General features: G+C 32.9%; 1 protein-coding gene across 1 annotated transcript in view; it reads left to right on the top strand.

Moving 5' to 3' along the window:
* LOC125061143 (nucleoredoxin-like) overlaps nt 1-21,310 on the top strand; it is a 43,105-nt gene that overhangs the window by 6,470 nt on the left and 15,325 nt on the right. The window contains exons 2-3 of the mRNA XM_047666371.1: nt 16,491-16,721; nt 17,462-17,571. Coding sequence (XP_047522327.1) covers nt 16,491-16,721; nt 17,462-17,571 — 341 coding nt within the window. The remainder of the gene's footprint in view (nt 1-16,490; nt 16,722-17,461; nt 17,572-21,310) is intronic.

Here is a 21,310-nt window from a genome sequence, read left to right as displayed (position 1 = left end):
GTCTTCAATAAGGTATATATACAGGCATCGAGTGACCCTTTACGGGTGTTGGTCTCTTCGGTTTCTCCACAATAATCCTCTAGTGGTCTCGACTGGCGACTTAAAGTTCATATATTAATATCATAATATTTGAAAAATTTCTCATCCATCTTCGACGCAATCTTTCAATCTCCATCACCTCTTCTACTGTGATGTATATAAAAAACAAAATCAAATAACGTTGCAGTTTAAGAAAAATAATACAAAAGAGTACTACAAACAAATATACAGAAAAAGGGTTTAGCCACAGGGTATTGTTAGAAAACAGAACCATTGTTAAAGTGTGATAATTTTCAAACAACTTCCATATTCTCTTGTTTGAAAATCCCTTTGCGTAAAGACGTCGTTATTCTTACAAGATTTTATTCAATAACAAGAATTCCTCGGTAAGTAATAAACCTAAGGAAATATTACTTTTGCTCTCATTATAAACATTTTTCTCGACGTTCTTTGCCTTCTTAATTTATTGGGAGACTATGGTTTTTCTTGTTTCAGGATATGTTGGTATATTATATAGAAAGAATTTATAAGATACGTACGCTTTTAAAACTTATAGAAAACGTTAAAAATATTACGAACAACAAATTATGTTTTTTTTTTAAGACAATTCACACCAATTGACCTAGTCCCATGCTAAGCTGGTGAAGCTTGTGTTATGGGTACTAGGCAACAGATATACATATTATAGATAGATAGACATATAAATACATATTTAAACACCCAAGACCTAAGCACAACACCAAATGCTCATCACATCGATGTTCGTCTCAGCCGGGGATCGAACCCGGGACCCATGGATTCGCAGTCAGGGGTACTAACCACTAGACCAATGAGTCGTATGTTGTTTATATTTGTCAAATGTAACTAGACTAGTCTTCAATTTTACAAATATGTATTTATTTTAACGCTGATATTATTAGGAGTTCACAGAATATTAAAAACCAAACTTAATAGAAAATAAAAAATCGATTTATACATTTAAAAAGACGAGATTTATTATATCTTTTAAGGATTCTTCCAGGATATTTCCAGTCCCAGAGATTAAAAAATGATTGCCATATGAATTGAATTATTGTGGCATCTTTATAAAAGCTCACTTTGCTTAAGATTTTATCATTTCTGTTATATTATCTCAAGATTCAAGATTTCTTGAAGTTTTCAACATCAGGTGGCGAAATATTTCCCTAATAAATCAAACCAAACTTTTGTATTCGTTCCAAATATTTTTTATATGAATAGCTTAGGACAATACTTTTCTATTTATAGACTATTTTAAAGCGTTTTAGATTTTTTAATTTAGTCTGTTGTTACTGGTCAAGCCATGGGTTTGACAAAATAATAAATGCTAAATTATGCCTCAAATATTTGTAATTCTAGCGCAAATTTAAGATTAGATACATGTTATTTTCTTCGCCCGCTGTCTTATGCAAAATATAAATTACTAATGTTATTCATATAAAAATCGAATTGATAATTGCCCATTGCGACGATAGTGCGCATAGACAGAAAGTCCATTGGTGCACAGCCGGGGATCGAACCTACGACTTCAGGCATGAGAGTCGCACGCCACTAGACCAACACTGCTGGCATTACACAATACTAACGGAAATAATTATCATTTGGTTGCGAATTTGTATATTGCATTGAATGTAAGCAATTTTAGTGCATGCATTGTCCGTTTAATTCTCAGTAGTCTGGGCCGTCCAGTCTGCATTCTTGAATCTGGTTATGACGTAAGCCACATATTCTAGACAAGATCCTCGATGGGTCAAGGAATTGTAATGTGTAATACGGTCACGTGACAGTGTTAATAATTGGCTACTATTAAAAAAGTTCCTATAAATGTTTTGTTAATTTCAGACAGTTTTTTACTCCATAAGGCACTATACGCACAAACGATACTTAGAATCGAATAGTGTAAAACAAAAACAATAAACATCGCTAAGAAAACTCAGTTAAGTTACTTAGTCTTTGGATAAAAGGTAGCACGAACATACATCGTATTTGAGTAGTACTTGTGGATTTTCTTTTTTTTATTACCGGAAAGTCGGGGCATGGTTTATATGGGAATCACTGACGGTGTAAGGCCAGCATTGCATAGAAAAAGTCTAGTAGTAGTGATTATCCTACGTGTGTCGTCCACCCTGGGACCTACTGCATCCTACTCACGGGTGCTCACAACCTAGAACTCTCCAAACAGAATCCACTCTCCAGGGAGGAAACATGCACCGACAAAACCGACCTTGTCTAAAATCTCTGAAGTAGCAGCCTATCTACTATCGGATTAGGGTACAGTTGGTTAATCTTGCCTGAAAAGGATTTATGAAACCGTGCCGACACTTAACGTTTCAGGCAAAAAAGCCACGTGGTTTAAATTGGGTGCCTCGTACTGAACTAATAAAATAAACTGTGAAAATTGTATATTCATGAAATATTGTGGTTTTAATTCACTTGAATGTTACCGAGATTCTATCAATTGCCTACATAAACAAACTTAAATCAAATCAACAAGGTTTAATTTACCAGAATATATTTACAACTTTTACGTTGGACGCGATAATTTTCCTTTATTTGAGCCTATACTTGTGTCGTTTGCACTAAAAAGGTTTTTGTCTAGAGGCTGTATGTTACACACGTTTTGTAGGTGTTATTACATCATTGTCATATACACTACTTGAATTTAAACTCGTATATAGATTGACTCATCATTATTACATCATGGTCAAAATAAGCATTCATCTTTAAATAATTTAAGTACCTATCTTGTCGATGCTAAAATAAATATCGTGAAAGTTTTCCACGTAAAGATTATAAAATCGAATCGTTGACTTTAATTTATGTATTATCATCTATTAAAAACGTTTAATTAAATGATGAACTCACGTTATATAAATAACAAACTTAAAAAAGTAAATACAAAGTAATTCATTTTAACGTAACTACACATAATGCTATTTCATGAAATGGTTGACCATAATACTATACTTGTGACAATATTAATATATTATCATATACATATCATGTCATTATCATAAAATTTCAATGAAGTTAAACGAATAATAGTTTCAATAGATATCGCTAATAATTAAAAGTTGCTGCCTTTCTTTACTTTATTTACGAATTAGAATTTGTATCTTGATACAATTCCCACATTACCATGACAATACGAATTGGTAGAATTTATTTTATGGTTTTTAACAACATCAGTTATCCTAAAAATAATTAACAAGAGAAGTGACCTATCTCATGAAAATATGTATAATATTTGAATTTTTAAATGTACTTTAATATTTGACTTTACCTCTACTCCTCCTACTACTGTTATCCACTTGAAGGAACCCCTCTTAGACCCCTAACACTTGTAATACGCATCTAAAAGTAGTTTTTCTTTTCATGGAGTTCGCGGTTAGTTGAAGGGTTGACGTCTTGACAAGAGCACTTTCCTTTCACAGAAGTGTTTCACGCATTTTCACCGGGAAATATGATTTCACCGTCGCTTTCTCTATCACGACTTATTGAATTTTTCGTTACCGTGATCATTTAGAGGAAGTTTAAAATAACGTTTCATTTTATTACTTTATCTAATATATAAAATTCTCGTGTCACTTCCCATTCTCCTCCGAAACGGCTCGAACGTTTCTTATGAAATTTTTTAAGTAAGTCTGAGAATCGGCTATCGACTATCTACCTTTCAAACCCCTCAGTGATAAGGAGTGTCCAACCCAAAATTTAATTTTTCATATTTTAGACAAAACTTTTTGATTTTATTCTTTTATTATGTGGCATTAAAAAATACATATAACCCTTAATTTCACGATCTCTACGATCAACCCCTATTTTTTATTTGTTAATTAAAACTTATGACTTGAACACCGAGGTTTATATAGAGCAAAATTCACAGAAAAACTTAAAAAGTTTTCATTCCGGAAAACTGAACATTCTCTGGGGTAGCATAGCAAAATGTTCCATGTTGGTAGGCTAAGTAAAATCACATTAAGGAGAAACGAAGTTCGAGGTGGTAGCTAGTTTTATATACAACAAAACGGCAGGAGGCTCATCTGATGTTATGTGATAGACACTCACATTGCCAGTGGACTCTCAAGTGCGTTGCCGGCCTTTTAAGAATTGGTAAGCTCTTTTTTTAAAGGACCTTAACTCAAAGTTGTAAATGTACATAAAATATTTTGACAGATCTCAAAGATTGTAGAGGCAGTTTGTAATATTTCGGGTTTATTTAAATAGAGAACTATATCATTTTCTAAACTAGTTTTGTAGGACAATTAAAACATGTCTACCAGGGTACGAGACGAAACAATAAAGCCAAATGGAAATAATCGTATCCACGTAATAATCTCGGGTAAGGGTTGTAATCGCCCGACGTAATTTAGTAGGGTGTGCGGGCAAGCGTTACAATCACATACATATTTGTTTCAAGGAATAGTACTTCTAGTAAAACAATTTACAAGTTTAATAGCCAAAATAAAATTTCTTTAAATATGGAAATATGACCAAGCACCTCGCCTCGAAAATGTATCCAACGTTTCAATATTCATTTAAAAGGTTTTGTTCATTTAAGTGCGAGCAGTGTTGGTCTGATAGCTTCTGGTCATAGGTTCGAACCCCTGCTTTGCACCAATTAACTTTCTGTGTATGCGCATTTAACACTCAAGAAAACATCGTGAGAAAATCGGAACGCCGTTGGCCGAAACAGTCTATGGCATGTGTCAGGTACAGAAAGCTGATCAAGTACATGCCTATTAGAAGAAAAAACAAAATGCAAAGGTGCCTAGTTATTTGTTATTGTTCATTTAAAATCAAATTTCCCTGCATCTTTCCCCTGTTAGTTTCGGTTAGAAATAGCTTAAGTAGAAAATAAAAACTTCACAACCGATAGGAAATCTTCTATTATGGTCAAGGTAATTAAGATTTTTTTATCGCTTTACCGAAAGGCACGAAAGTTCTAAATAATTCACCGAATTGTTTCAGTTCAGTTTGCATTACAAACGATTTTGTTAGTAGTACATTTTTTATAGAACAGCGGGCAAACGGGCAGGAGGCTCATCTGATGTTCAGTGATACCGCTGTCCATGTACACTCTCAATGCCAGAGGGCTCGCGAGTGCGTTGCCGGCCTTTTAAGAATTGGTTTGCTCTTTTCTTGAAGGATCTTAAATCGAATTGGTTCGGAAACACTCCAGTGGGCCGCTGGTCCCACGTAGTGGTGGTGCGCGGAAAAAAATAACAATAATAGAGATAAACAATTTACCTATATCCTGATTAAAGTTCCAGGATACGTTTTTCTTACAAATTCTTAGAATATAACCCCTCTGTTGCTAGCCAAAACATCTTTAGAATTCCCTAGACATTAACGAAAGGGTTGCGATCACTCGACCGCAATAACTGCGGCGTAAGTCACTCTTAATCTTACTCGTTTCGATCTAATTCCTGTCCATTGTTGTGTATTAAGGAACTTATGGGAAACTTCGTCTGGTTCTGGCACTTTTTAATTCAGTAACTCCCATTACATAAAATATTTGTAAAACCTTCTTAATTACATTAAACCTCAAATATCAATTGAATGTTTTGTTTTTATCGTTCTAGGATTAAAAATACCAATATTGCGTAAATTATTTTAGGTGCAAGATTAGTTGGAAACATTTGCACTTTGATCAATGTACCCCGTTTTATACAATTCAGTAACTTTTATTATGCACAGTATACTTTATAGTGTGGACATCTTCGATATTCCTTAATTGTTAGCGATTAATCCTTCCTTAAACTCATAGTTTACTAGCTTTAGTTTTTACCATGATACTAAATAGGTTTATGTGAGTTAGATAAGGTAGGTTTAATCTATAATCTATATCTTGTGATTCTAAACAAATGGGCCGATCTAAAGTTTGACTCTGAAGTTAATGGATGAGATAAATTTATTGTTGGGTCTTAAAAGCTATATCGCCTGTAAGTTTGAAGACAAAAGTAGGCATTTTGTACTTTTTTAAATAATGTACTCATTGAGAATATAATATATACATGTGTTTTGCAAGGGATTGCTGCTATTTCATTATACACTGCGTTTTCATTTTAAACTGTTAGTCACGGGATAATCCGTGTATGTAGGGGGGGTCTCCCGTGCCTGTGCGAGGCAAATTTTCCCTCGTAATGAGCTGAGATAACCATCCCAGCAGATGGGGCTTATACAAAAAACGATAAAAACATCCATTCTATGAATAAAACATGCCATGATCGAAAGCTCAATATTGGCGATGCTTTTGGTTTGTTTTGTTAATTAATATGGTATGTTGCTTATGATTTATTTAGATTAAAATTGTACCACTATAAACTTGATAGTTTAAAGTAGGTATATATAAAGCAAAGCTATTAAATAGTTAAACTTTTAACTAGTAATCATTTAATTACCTTTCTTACATTTACATAATAATAGCACCTTTAAATCTATAGCTTCGAGAAGTACTTCTTTAAGTAATCTCGGTATACCAAACATACCATACATTTGGTTCAGTTGTACTATATATACTGTACAAAAGCTATAAGAGTACATACTTGTTTCCGTTTTCTATCAGTACTTGGAGAATTTCGTATTAGAATAATTCAAAAGTATAGGTCTTGTGCTAGAGGTTCAGGTGGATCTCTAATAACAAAGCGAAATACACAGCATGTATATTTTTCTCAGTAGTACATTAAAGTCCTAGATCAGTGATGGGCAAAGTACGGCCCGCGGGCCAACTCAGGCCCACGAAAGTATTTAATCCGGCCAGCCGAGGGTCCATCGACATAGATAGTATACGGCGCGTTCAGAAGAAAAAGTAGATTCTACTTGTAATGTTTTAATAATATTATGATTAAAAGCTTTAACACACAATGCATTTTCTATGATTCTGGCCCTCCTCTAGAATTTCTTAAACTTTGTGGCCCGCCATTAAAAAAGTTTGCCCACTACTGTCCTAGATGATAAAAAGCAGTAATCCATAGTGCTGGATGTAGGTCGTCACACGAACTCTTGACTTCATTGTGGCGTGAGAGCATCCAAGAGAATGAACATAGCATAATCATCATCTTTGCTATTAATGGATTGAAAACTATAAACTTCTTTTTAGAAACTAAACTTTTAATAAAATATGCTTCACATATTAAAGCCAGTTTTTAGTAAACGCTTTCATCGTTGTAATTAGCTTATCCATTGAGCCAAATTTAAATTTGAAAAGAACTTTTCGTCCCTTTCTTGATGACATTTACCAACCACTTTTCAAATGATTTTTTAAACGAACGACATCCTTATAACTATATAATGTGATATATGGCAAAACTCACTTCTAAAGATTTGTAGGTAACTAACTATGTGGGAACGAAATAATTTGCTGTTAAAGAAAAATTGTTGTAAAGTAATAATTATGTTCTAATTAAGTAGCTAAAAACACAGGAATACAGATACATTTAATAAATCCTCGAATATTTTTAAACGCAACTACTAATCTTTTATAAGCTAAATAAAAAGGGTTTTTACAATTATCAAGAGATTTTAAGACCGTAGCATACTGCAATATTTAAAGCAAAAGCTCCAAGTCAGATGTATTTCAGACTCTAACAAAAGACTTTCTTTTCAAGTGTTATCAGCTCCACAATCATAGAGCAAACAGTAGTCAACAGAAAGACAGGTCATGTCCTAGATATCCTAGGTACTCAGCAAATGGTTAGGTTCAAAGGGCCCTTAGTGAACCACGCTATATGACCTGGAATCTAGGTCTTAATGTAACAATAGTACTCGGGGAAGTAGTTCATAGAAAACCATTGGTTGTGTGTTTATTAGTTGCTATGTATACAACATAATATCTGAAATATATTAATATTTTTTTAGTAAACATATTAATATATTTTAATTGATTGACGCATAGAGGAGCTATAAAACTAAATATGTGGTCTATGTGGTAGAATGCTCTTAATGTTGGCAGCGTATTCCTAACCTAATAGGTCCAATCTTTTTAAATTTGTTTTAATTTTCTTTTTATTAATTATTCATTATTTTTACTATTACTATGTAGGTTAAGAAAATTGTAAATACTGTTTATTTTATTGTTATTATTACTAATAAACATTTATTATTATTGTCTCGTTTAAAAACAAGTTTAAACCAACAATTTCACAGAACACTGTCCAGTGTCCAGACTAAAATACTTTTTTATCAAAATCGATTGAGATTTAGTGCGGCATTGACGAGGTAAAGTAATTGAGGCGTGCTTTTAAATTCAAAATGAATAGTTGTAAAATGATAATAAAAAACATTTTATCCGATAGAGCGATATTGTTTATATGTAAGCTTCGTAACACTAATAAAATTTTAATTTCACTGAATTCACCGAGCGCGAAGTGGAGAGTTGCATACTGTCTATCTCGTCGGATGCTGTCGGATGCGATCAAGTTAGTCGTGCTATGATCTTACCTATCTTGCCAGCTATTCTTCATGTTATTACTCATATTTTTAATTATTCAGTTACTAGTGGTAAATTCCCTACTTCCTGGAAGGATAGTCTAGTTATTCCTATTCCCAAACGGCCCGATCCAATTAACTTTTCTGACTTCCGGCCCATTTCTATTCTACCATTCCTATCTAAAGCTCTAGAGCGCCTTATACACTCGCAGCTTAGCGGTTTTCTGAATAAAAACTCAATTCTAGACCCTCTCCAATCGGGTTTCCGCCCGGGGCATAGCACGACTACTGCATTGGTTAAAGTTTGTGACGACATTCGCCGAGGGATGGATGGTGGGCAGCTCACTGTTCTCACTCTGCTTGACTTTAGCAATGCTTTCAATACTGTGAACTTTGAAATTCTGCTTGGGTTGCTTCGCTCTATGAATATCTGTCCATCCGCTATTGACTGGTTTCATAGCTATCTTAACGGTCGTCGGCAGCGTATTAAAATGAATGATGCTTACTCTCAGTGGAATAGTATAAGTGCTGGTGTTCCGCAGGGTGGCGTTCTTTCACCTCTTCTTTTTTCTATCTTTATCAATACCCTGACTGCACATCTATCCGCTAGTTATCACCTTTACGCTGATGACCTCCAAATCTACGTTCAGTCTACACTGGATGAGCTTCCTCTTGCAATACAGGCGATGAATGATGATCTTGAAAACATAGCCAACTGGAGTAAAGACTTTGGTCTTCAAATTAATCCTGCCAAGAGTCAAGTCATTATCATCGGAAGCCCTTTCTTTATTTCAAGAGTCAAATGGGCTCAGCTCCCTGGTGTTTACCTTGACGGTGTGGCCTTGGCCCTCAATAAGACTGTTAAAAACCTTGGGGTCTTCTTCGACCAAACGTTTTCCTGGGGTCATCACGTAAAGGAGATCAGCCGTAAACTTTACGCCGCTTCTTTTACTCTGAGACGTCTTTCTAATTTCCTTCCTATCCGCACTAAAACTATGTTAGCGCAGTCTCTTCTGCTTCCTATTCTTGATTATGCGGACTCATGCACCTCTGATTTGAACGAAGAGCTTCTTGACAAGATCGAACGCCTGCAGAATTTCTGCATACGTTTCATATTTGGTCTTAGAAAATATGACCATGTGTCTAAATTCCGCAGGCAGCTGGGGTGGCTACCTATTCGATTCAGACGTCACGCTCATCTTCTTCAACTTCTATACTCAATTCTTTTCAATCCGAAAACCCCTTCTTATCTCAAAAATCACTTCAAATTCTTAGGTCCTTCTAACTATATGTTACGCTCTTCTAATAGATGTTTATTGGAAATTCCATCCCACACTTCATCCTTCTTAGGCAATTCTTTTACGATCTCCGCCATTAAGTTGTGGAATACGCTGCCTGACTCCGTACGATTGGCTACCTCTCTGTCATCTTTTAAAACTCTTCTGTATAATCATTTCTTAACCTTATCCTATCCTCATCAATCGTGACTTGTATAATTCTTATGTAAATCCTTTTACATCACTATTTGCTGTCCATGTATTTGTAAGATTAGCTTTTAAGTTTTTAGTTTGTATTACTTTAGATTAAGGATTCTGCACTTCTCGCACGCATGTTTCTTTTTTATTTTTTTTTAAGTTTTTCTCTTAACTAGGGTTGCCTGGAAGAGATCGCTTATTAGCGATAAGGCCGCCCGTTGCATCCCATAGAATTTTTATGTATTGTGTTTCTTTCATTTGCAACGAAGGGTAAATAAATAAAAATGATTAATATCTTTAAAATCCCTAACATTTTAAATTGGACATTTTGAAATAAGCTCCAAATTAGAATTCAGTGATCAAACCAGATGCAGACTCAATTACCAAGTTCAAACAAAATATAAATAAATTGCGAGCTGCGTTTAGTTCGGCTATAACATCATTTCCGGCGGTTATTTATACCAAACATACCAACCACCACTAATGATTTACAAACACCGTGTACCATGTTAATACTATTTATGTCTTCATTATGATTTGGAATGCCCAAATTATTATTGGTAAATAATATAAGTGAAACGTTGCCTATGTTTCAATCAATTATATTTTATTGCGGCTTGATCCCTTGGCGTTGCGTAGAGAAGTGGGGTCTCTCTGCATCTTCTACCGCATTTACCATGGAGAGTGTTTAGAGGAGTTGTTCGGTCTAATACCTGCAGCTGAGTTTCATCATCAGACGTCAAGGCAAAATACAAGATACCATCCGTATCACCTAATCGTCCGTCGTTCCACAACTGAGCGTTTTCTAAGGCAGTTTTTGCCACGCACCACCACTATGTGGAACCAGCTGCCCACTGAAGTATTTCCGAACCAATTCGACTTAGGGTCCTTCAAGAAAAGAGCGTACCAATTCTTGAAACGCTGGCAACGCACTTGCGACCCTTCTGGCATTGTGAGTGTCCATGGGTGGCGGTATCACTTAACATCAGGTGAGCCTCCTGCCCGTTTGCCACCTTGTTTATTACATAAAAAAAATTGCGAATGGACGTAGAAATCAGTTAGTAACATTTGTTTTAATAAGAGACAATATCTGGTTCTGCTTTTGCTCACTCCATGTCTGCAGTATAAAAACCTCGTAGTAAAATCCGTACATATGCAATACATATTTCTCTCAAATAAACGTTGATAATATAATATACCTATATCACGCACACATTTCAATTGGCCACCTTTATATCCATGTGAATCTATTGTCTAATATCTAAGGCTAAACTGGTGATATCAAAGAGGAATTATTCTCTATATTGCAAACACAATACCTTTGATATGCATCTGTTCTGATCATAATTGGAAATCATGCTTTCACTAGTGGGTTATTTGTTATGGTGCTCATTAAAAATTATAAACTGTATAAAGTTTTAAAGGAGAATACTGTGTTATTTTAATTAAAATAACAGGCCCATATTATATTTGCACCAATGCCTGAAAATATTTTTAACTGATGCTATGAAATGCTTGTATCTTAGGATCACTTGTTCTCATTTTTTAATTGAATCGCGTTGGAAAAATATCAATATTAAAATTTTTACTAAAGTTATTAATAATTATAATACCTATGCTGTATTTATTTTCTTATTATGTTTTTTAGAACAAAGGTCAAACTTACCTGATATTCGTTACAGGAAACAAAGTCTGTTCTTGAAAGACCAAAAGTCTGCTCGGATTAACCTGACAGGCAAATTTGGAGCTTCATGTTTTAAAAAAAGCTCTTAGCTACATTAAACACAAAAATAAAAATATATAACATAATTCTTATTTATATACTTATGCCACAGGGATCAAACTTTTTAAATTTGTTTTAATTTTCATTTTATTTATTTTTAATTATTTTTATTATTACTTTATAGGTTAAGAAAATTTATATTTAATGTCTGGCCGTATTAATTATATTCTTTCTAAGTAAAATGTTTTCCATTATCACTATTTATTGAACATAATTCTTATAATATTTACACAAGTTTTTTCTGAAATAAAAAAATTAACTTGTAAAACTCGTAGTATTAAAAGGATATCTACAAAAGACTCATCCATTAGCCAGTATGCAACGAAAAGAACTATTATTTGCATTATTCATAGTTTTTCCGGATGTCATTCTCAGTATGATGCAATCTGCTAAAAGCCTCACTCTCAAGAGACTGCAACAACTGCCTGAAACGGTGCGTTTCACTCGATTGGAAACGCTGGGTATAGATTTTTTAATTCTAAACGTAAATCCCATTGCTAGAAGGTACTCAGTTTATATATGTAAGGAAAACATAATATTTAATATTTTCCTATACAAACTCTTTTTATATTTTATTTTTCTTCTTTGCCGTCTGATCGACGTTGTTTTATTTGTCACTTGACATGATAGATGTAAGATGTTTTAATTTTTTCTTTATATTATCTTATTTTATAAAAACTTGAATATAGGCTTTAAATGTTGTTTCTTTTGTATTCACAGATGAGTGAATAATTTGTAAATATATATTATTCATTAAATGTAAATTAATAGATATTTCTTTTGTAAATAAAACTTTTGTATTCACAGATAAACGCAGTTGCGCCTTATTTATTCCCAGTACTCGTATAAGCGATTGATACCATTATATATATAAATTTATATGAAATACATTTTCCAGTGTTTTACAATATTTATTCCGGGTAGCTGGAAATTAAATAAAAATGCTTTGTTCCAGTATAAAATACAGTTACCTATTGTATCAGGAAAAACTAGGAATAAGTAATAAAAATAAGAGTGGAGTACCCTGACGTAAAGGTCTCCCTAGACTTAGTTCAAAGGCTCCAATATCTGCTACAACAATGTAATTTGTTATTAATTAAAGAAATTTTGAATAAAAATAAGAATTATGTATGTTATTATTTGTTTTATTGAAATTGAAAGGTCGAACCTCCATCGCATTTTTACATTTATTTTGCAACAACACGTACAGAAAACTTGGTAGTGTCAACGTTGATCCTATGTATAGGCAAGTCTATCTAATATAATCTATGTCTAAGCAAGTAGGTGATCAATCTTCTGTGTCTGTCACAAAACGTCGAATTTATGGGGCTTGCCGGTTTCCTCACGATGTTTTCCTTCACCATACTAGCGACTATTAAATACGCACTTAGAAAGTCCATTGGTGCGCAACCGAGGATCGAACCTACGGCCCCAAGGATGAGAATCGCACGCTGAAGTCACTAGGCCAACACTGCTCTAAGATATATCTATGCAATTTGATTAGCTATTCTTTTACAGTCTATAGTACGGGAGGTAGCAACGTTTGAAAAAAAAGAATTTTAGGTCAGCTGATTTTGTGATATGTCTTCCTTCTTGCACTTCCGGTTAGAGTCTGGGCAATCTGGCTGTCGGTAGTGGTTGCGTTCATTAGTGCGCATCCTATCTGTCCAGGTAAAAATCCTGGATTTTAAAAGCATTTTAAGAAGCGTAATTTTTAATTTTTCGTTTTTAAATACGTCTACCTGACATACTTTTTTTATTGCCAGACATTTTTCACGTTGCTAACTATGTGCCAGACGCGATTTTAAGTTTTATTTTTATAAAAATTTCAAAGCATTTTAGAATGTCTGTAATTTTAATATTATGTTATTTAAATATAAGAAAAACTGAAAATGAATTTGCCAGACATTAATTCGGTTGTTAAGTCTTGAATTAAAATGATAAAGTTTTGCAGTATGATGAAGCATTGCATTTTAAGAAGCGTAATTTTTGATTTTTCCTTTTTAAATACGTCTACCTGACATACTTTTTTTATTGCCAGACATTTTTCACGTTGCTAACTATGTGCCAGACGCGATTTTAAGTTTTATTTTTATGAAAATTTCAAAGCATTTTAGAATGTCTGTAATTTTAATATTTGTATATTATTTAAATATAAGGAAAACTGAAAATGAATTTGCCAGACATTAATTCGGTTGTTAAGTCTTGAATTAAAATGATAAAGTTTTGCAGTATGATGAAGCATTGCATTTTAAGAAGCGTAATTTTTGATTTTTCCTTTTTAAATACGTCTACCTGACATACTTTTTTTATTGCCAGACATTTTTCCCATTGTTAACTATGTGCCAGACGCGATTTTAAGTTTTTTTTTAATAAAAATTTCAAAGCATTTTAGAATGTCTGTAATTTTAATATTATGTTATTTAAATATAATAAAAACTGAAAATGAATTTGCCAGACATTAATTCGATTGTTAAGTCTTGAATTAAAATGATAAAGTATTGCAGTATGATGAAGCATTGCATTTTAAGAAGCGTAATTTTTGATTTTTCCTTTTTAAATACGTCTACCTGACATACTTTTTTTATTGCCAGACATTTTTCCCATTGTTAACTATGTGCCAGACGCGATTTTAAGTTTTTTTTTAATAAAAATTTCAAAGCATTTTAGAATGTCTGTAATTTTAATATTATGTTATTTAAATATAATAAAAACTGAAAATGAATTTGCCAGACATTAATTCGATTGTTAAGTCTTGAATTAAAATGATAAAGTATTGCAGTATGATGAAGCATTGCATTTTAAGAAGCGTAATTTTTGATTTTTCCTTTTTAAATACGTCTACCTGACATACTTTTTTTATTGCCAGACATTTTTCACGTTGCTAACTATGTGCCAGACGCGATTTTAAGTTTTATTTTTATGAAAATTTCAAAGCATTTTAGAATGTCTGTAATTTTAATATTATGTTATTTAAATATAAGAAAAACTGAAAATGAATTTGCCAGACATTAATTCGATTGCTAAGCCTTGAATTAAAATGAAAAAGTATTGCAGTATAATGCTTGTAGTACGAGCATAAAAAGGAATATAAAATTAGATTAAAATTAATAATCAACACTTTATTTAAATTGTCCTAATTACTAAATGTAAGTTATGAATAATTCATGCAACGTGAAAAATGTCTGGCAATAAAAAAAGTATGTCAGGTAGACGTATTTAAAAAGGAAAAATCAAAAATTACGCTTCTTAAAATGCAATGCTTCATCATACTGCAATACTTTATCATTTTAATTCAAGACTTAACAATCGAATTAATGTCTGGCAAATTCATTTTCAGTTTTTATTATATTTAAATAACATAATATTAAAATTACAGACATTCTAAAATGCTTTGAAATTTTTATAAAAAAAAAACTTAAAATCGCGTGTGGCACATAGTTAGCAACGTGAAAAATGTCTGGCAATAAAAAAAGTATGTCAGGTAGACGTATTTAAAAAGGAAAAATCAAAAATTACGCTTCTTAAAATGCAATGCTTCATCATACTGCAAAACTTTATCATTTTAATTCAAGACTTAACAACCGAATTAATGTCTGGCAAATTCATTTTCAGTTTTCCTTATATTTAAATAACATAATATTAAAATTACAGACATTCTAAAATGCTTTGAAATTTTCATAAAAATACAACTTAAAATCGCGTCTGGCACATAGTTAGCAACGTGAAAAATGTCTGGCAATAAAAAAAGTATGTCAAGTAGACGTATTTAAAAAGGAAAAATCAAAAATTACGCTTCTTAAAATGCAATGCTTCATCATACTGCAAAACTTTATCATTTTAATTCAAGACTTAACAACCGAATTAATGTCTGGCAAATTCATTTTCAGTTTTCCTTATATTTAAATAACATAATATTAAAATTACAGACATTCTAAAATGCTTTGAAATTTTTATAAAAATAAAACTTAAAATCGCGTCTGGCACATAGTTAGCAACGTGAAAAATGTCTGGCAATAAAAAAAGTATGTCAGGTAGACGTATTTAAAAAGGAAAAATCAAAAATTACGCTTCTTAAAATGCAATGCTTCATCATACTGCAAAACTTTATCATTTTAATTCAAGACTTAACAACCGAATTAATGTCTGGCAAATTCATTTTCAGTTTTCCTTATATTTAAATAACATAATATTAAAATTACAGACATTCTAAAATGCTTTGAAATTTTTATAAAAATAAAACTTAAAATCGCGTCTGGCACATAGTTAGCAACGTGAAAAATGTCTGGCAATAAAAAAAGTATGTCAGGTAGACGTATTTAAAAACGAAAAATTAAAAATTACGCTTCTTAAAATGCTTTTAAAATCCAGGATTATTACCTGGACAGATAGGATGCGCACTAATGAACGCAACCGCTACCGCCAGCCAGATTGCCCAGACTCTAACCGGAAGTGCAAGAAGGAAGACATATCACAAAATCAGCTGACCTGAAATTCTTTCTCGAAAACGTTGCTACCTCCCGTACTACTATAGGTTCTTTTGAACATACTGAAACTACATACAGTTTTTATGCTATGTAATCATAATTTAAAATAATAAATCTAAAGTATCTTAACTTTCAACTTAATAAAAAATAATTATACATAAAGCAACCCATCTACACAAGACTTCGATCATTTTAACTTTAGTAAAATCAGTTTTTGACATTTTAAATTATATTATAAATAACTTTTCTTTCTCTTTTCAGCGCCGTCTGACGCAAAAATACAGCATAGCTGTGGGTGTACCAACTCTAGTCATCAGAGGGAGAGGGGTTCGAGACGCTCTGCTAAGTGACCCAACAGGGGAGGGGTTCCCCTGGCCAGCCCCACCGCTCAACGAAGTGCTAAGGGGCATTCAGCTACAGGGCGAGCAGTCTAAGCTGTATGAAGAATTATCTGCGAATGCTATTAGGGTGTTCTACTTTGCAGCTCATTGGGTGAGTTTTAAGAATATACTCGTAAGGAACAATCAGTGCCGGACAAAGCCAGCGCGGGGCCTGTAGCAAATTCTGCCTAGGGGCTCTTGGTTAGGCTTTAGGATTTAAATAGGTCGCTTGTTTCCTCGAAATACTTATAATCGATATTATATTAAAATCGATTAGAAAAGTACAATCTCGGCTACCTAAACTCGCAAAATAAATGTATACCTATATAAAAATAAAAATAATAATAAAAATCTGAAGGGTACAAAAATATAACATGCTAGTCTAAATATGTATATCGATTATAATTAAATTTTGAAAATTAACGTTAAAAAGATAAATACGTACTTATTTTTACGATTATACTTAACGAAGTCGAGTTTATTTTTATGTGGAAGTGATGCATAGACTAAGCGCTTCGCGTTAAAGGTATGCAAGATATTTTACGCTACTGTCTAAATTAATACTTTTTTTATTACGGTCAGACAGGCGTTGGAGCGCGGGGCCCCTAAGTTCGCGGGGCCCGTAGCATTTGCTACTCTGGCTATGTGACTAATCCGGCACTGGGAACAATATATCTAGGAACTAAGTGTGTACTGTAACAATGGAGAGTTAAAAACCCTTTTAACTTTTTCAACCATTTTCGTTAATTGCGTTGAATAAATTTAGTACAACTCATTTTAATCTTGCACGGGATATACATAGTTTATTGTATATGTATTAGAGGATTAAATGCCTCATATATTAATCCTCAGTGCCCGCCATGCCGATCGTTTGCGCCGAGTTTATGTTCAACGCTGTCAGCCGTCCGCAAGCGCAGAGCCAAATATGCGAACACGCAGCTTATACTCGTTTCCAGCGATAGGTAAGTAAACATAAATAATTAAAGTAAATTTATTTATATACTTCAAACTATACTCGGTACAAAAATGTATTTTAGCTCTTTAAACCACAGATAGAATCCTCGATTTTATATAAGATTGTGACTAAGTAACAAATTATAATTCAACTATAACTACTAAGTAATTAAAATTGAAATATTATATATATAGTATTTTACTATTTTTGTTTGGGATGAAAAATTGATGTTGTCCGATTTGCACACAAAATTACACGATAATCGTTCGAGCCATTTCGGAGGAGTTTAATTACAAACACTGCGACACGAGAATTTTATATTTTAGATAAAACTTCTTATTAGAAACTCGAAATAAACATTTACATATCATTTCGAGTGTCTAACATCAACTGTGATCAACTAGACAGCAAAAGCAGTTTAATTTAATAATATGTAATAGTGCTGGTATGTTGGTATCCTTAGGTGTTATCTTCTATTGGCAGGTGGCTAATGGATGGTATCACTTGACACCCCTCGTGTCGTAACGTTACCAAACACTTGCCCACGTCCACATGTTTAAGATCGAGGGGAGCTTAATGATGGAAGCACTGTGAAAGAGGTTCCTTTGTTGTTAATTTAAAAGTTATATGGCAAACTAGGTGGCTGAATTAATTACATAGCTAATATATAAAGTACGATAAATCAAAAACACAAAAAAGGGGATTCATTAGGGCGATTCGGGAGGAAGAAACGAAATGACGAACTATGACTACCTAATGTCAAAATACGATACATTTTTGACGTACACATTCTCTATGGTGCACATAGTCCATTGGTGCACCTAGGTTCACCGATAACCTACGACAACCTCCTGCCAGCAAAACTGCTCTTTTTTATCAAGCAGCATTTTCGTGTTGTCTACAAAATATTTTCTTCCTAATTTCCTGTGAGTCAATAATTCACCCGTCGTTCAACTTTCCTCTGAGGTAATTAAATTCGTGTTAAACTTTACAATTGGGCGCCGGAGGTACAGGAAAACAAATGAATAACGATTGTTGGGTAGAGTTCTGTTTGCAAATTCCTCTTTTTCGTTACTCAAGCAACACAGCCAAACAAATACTCCTTCGTGTACTTTAAACTTTATTTCGTCTGAAACTCTGTATTTGCATTTATTTTTTGTTCATGGTTTTTAGCAACTTAAAATGTATTTTAGTTATTTACTGTACACAAGAACGAATAAAAACAAAGTGCTTATAAACTTTGCACAGTATACGGTCGGTCTTATCGGATAATGCGAATTAAAAAAAGTAATTATATAAACATTTACTTACCTCTTTTGTTACATTTTTATGGGACATAGAAAATACGAGAACTTAGAATAAAGTGTTTTACACCCATCACTGCAAACCATCCTATGGTGATTTTAGTTAGGGCCTACTCTGTTCTAAAACAAAATTAAAAGCGAGCGTTAAAATAAAGGTACCTGTTAAAAGGCTCGACCTAGACCTACCTTTTCAATGAGCCTAATTCGATATCAATGACTCAAACATCGATGTAAAGATGCACTTATTTCATTAAAAAAATATCTAATCAGTATCCAAGCACACCGTTTTAATCATACCTAATTAAATTTCGATGCCTTTTCAAACTTTGCCGACGTCGTGGAAAAGTTATTGCCAGGTTCAAAAGTCCCTACGGTTATTATTACTTTTCATAAATTTTGTAAGTTTGATTTATAACTTGTGTATGGATTTTACTCATTTAAAGACATGTTTAAGACATTCCAAATTATATTGACTGCGGACTCTTTATGTGAAGATTCATACATATAACAATGTATGTACATTATGGCAAAAAAACTTTGTCATTATGTACAAGTCACACTTAACACCTTTGAGAAATTAAAGTACTACATACCATATGCCTGGGAATCGTAATTCGGTATAAAATTTAGCAAAAATATTATCATAGATTTTTCCAAAACCGATTTCTACACTAAAATTTCTTCAATCGTTTCAATATTTTATTTTTAAGTTTTTGGGGATCTTCTGTGATATGTCAATGCCTTTTTATTTATAATTTATACGAAAGAGAAATAGTGGTGTTGTAGATTTTGTCTGATTATTGCTTATAACTTAAAAAACTTTCATAGAGAGTCATAAAACAATGTTCGGTTAGCTTAGTCGAAATAAAGTGTTTGAAAATTTTCACCATAACTGATATTAAATAAAAATGTATTTGCACAACTCACATTAATAATGCTATCACTCGAGAACGCAACCATTAAGAAATGGCGGGTGTAATGCACGCAAATGTGCAAAAAACTTCGTAGAATAGGGCTCGGGAAATATTTTAGCTCAACGCATTTCTGTATTTCAGACTCATTTATGAACTGCTTATAATTATAACCATAAAGAGTACATGATATTGATATTTCAATAATTCGCACGATACCTTTAAATTTACCATAGGAGAATCATCACGCCAAATAAAACGTTATGTTTTACCAGATTAATAAATATATATGTCACCGTAAAATTGTAAAAACCGTTACATTGTAATCTATCTCGCGAGATTGTAAACTGTCGAAAGATTGTGAACCTCAACGAACTGCTTACAAATTAACGTATTATTATTCGGTAGTTATATGAAATTGTTGGGAAGTAAAATTAATCTGTAATTGACCAAAGAAGTTTGAATGATAACTAAGTTAGTGTAGTACAATCTACCGAATACCGATAACCGATAACCGATAGATTACAATCTAACGGTTTTTACAATTTTACGTTAACATATATACGCTATGTTGGTTGCAATATGGGGTATATCTCATGATCACGCAACGACTCCTTAATCAGATAACATCGTAAGACGTGATATACAGTCGCCCACAAATTGGATCACGGCTCATTTGTCATTTGATACGTGATCGGTACAATCGTACGTAAAGCTTTTGTGCACATGTCTTGATGTAATTCAATTGGTAGAGATTGCATTGTAATAGTCCTCGACTTCAATTACAAATTACACTTTATTAAACAATTGCAATTCATCTCTTAAGGTGCGTACAGACTATATAACATAACATGTTATACAACATGTTTCAGATAATGTGGACACTGAATGTTATAATAACATGTTATTATTATGTATGCTAGGACGAACCCAGCATTTACGTTTTTTTGTTTTTCTTTTGTTATTTAAAATGGTTATATAACATTGTTATATTGCATTGTTATTCTAATGTGTACAGTATTGCTTTATGTTATAATGTTGAATAACAAGGTAACATAATGTGGACGTGTTATAAAACACAAGTTATATAATATGTTACATAGTCTGAACGCACCCTTAGCAAAACTGAAAATAATTCATATTTCTTTAACTGCACGGAATTCAGGTGCTAAAAAGCAATAAACTTACTAATGTATGAACTACGCTGACATCCAGTAAAAATTGAAAGATGTTAATACTTTTTTTAGAAAAACCAAAGTTGGCCTATACTTTCTCAAGCTTCGAAGTATTTTAAGAAGTAACAAAACTTATTGCCTATCTTCACAAGAATATCCAGTTTTACGTCGACATTTATTCAGTATAAATTTCTTAACACACAAAACGAACGTGTTTGTACTTCTATTATCCAAATACGTATTCCATAAACTCAATTTAGTGACAAAAGATTACGCGAAACGAAAGTAAACAAACGTTTTAAATATTCATAATCTCTTAGGGTACGCAAATTGTGGCGCAGACGTCCATTCAGCTA

Source organism: Pieris napi, chromosome 2 (genome assembly GCF_905475465.1).
Source record: "Pieris napi chromosome 2, ilPieNapi1.2, whole genome shotgun sequence".
Taxonomy (NCBI): domain Eukaryota; kingdom Metazoa; phylum Arthropoda; class Insecta; order Lepidoptera; family Pieridae; genus Pieris; species Pieris napi.
Note: the sequence above shows the minus strand (reverse complement) of the source record. Positions and strands in the feature narration are given on the sequence as shown.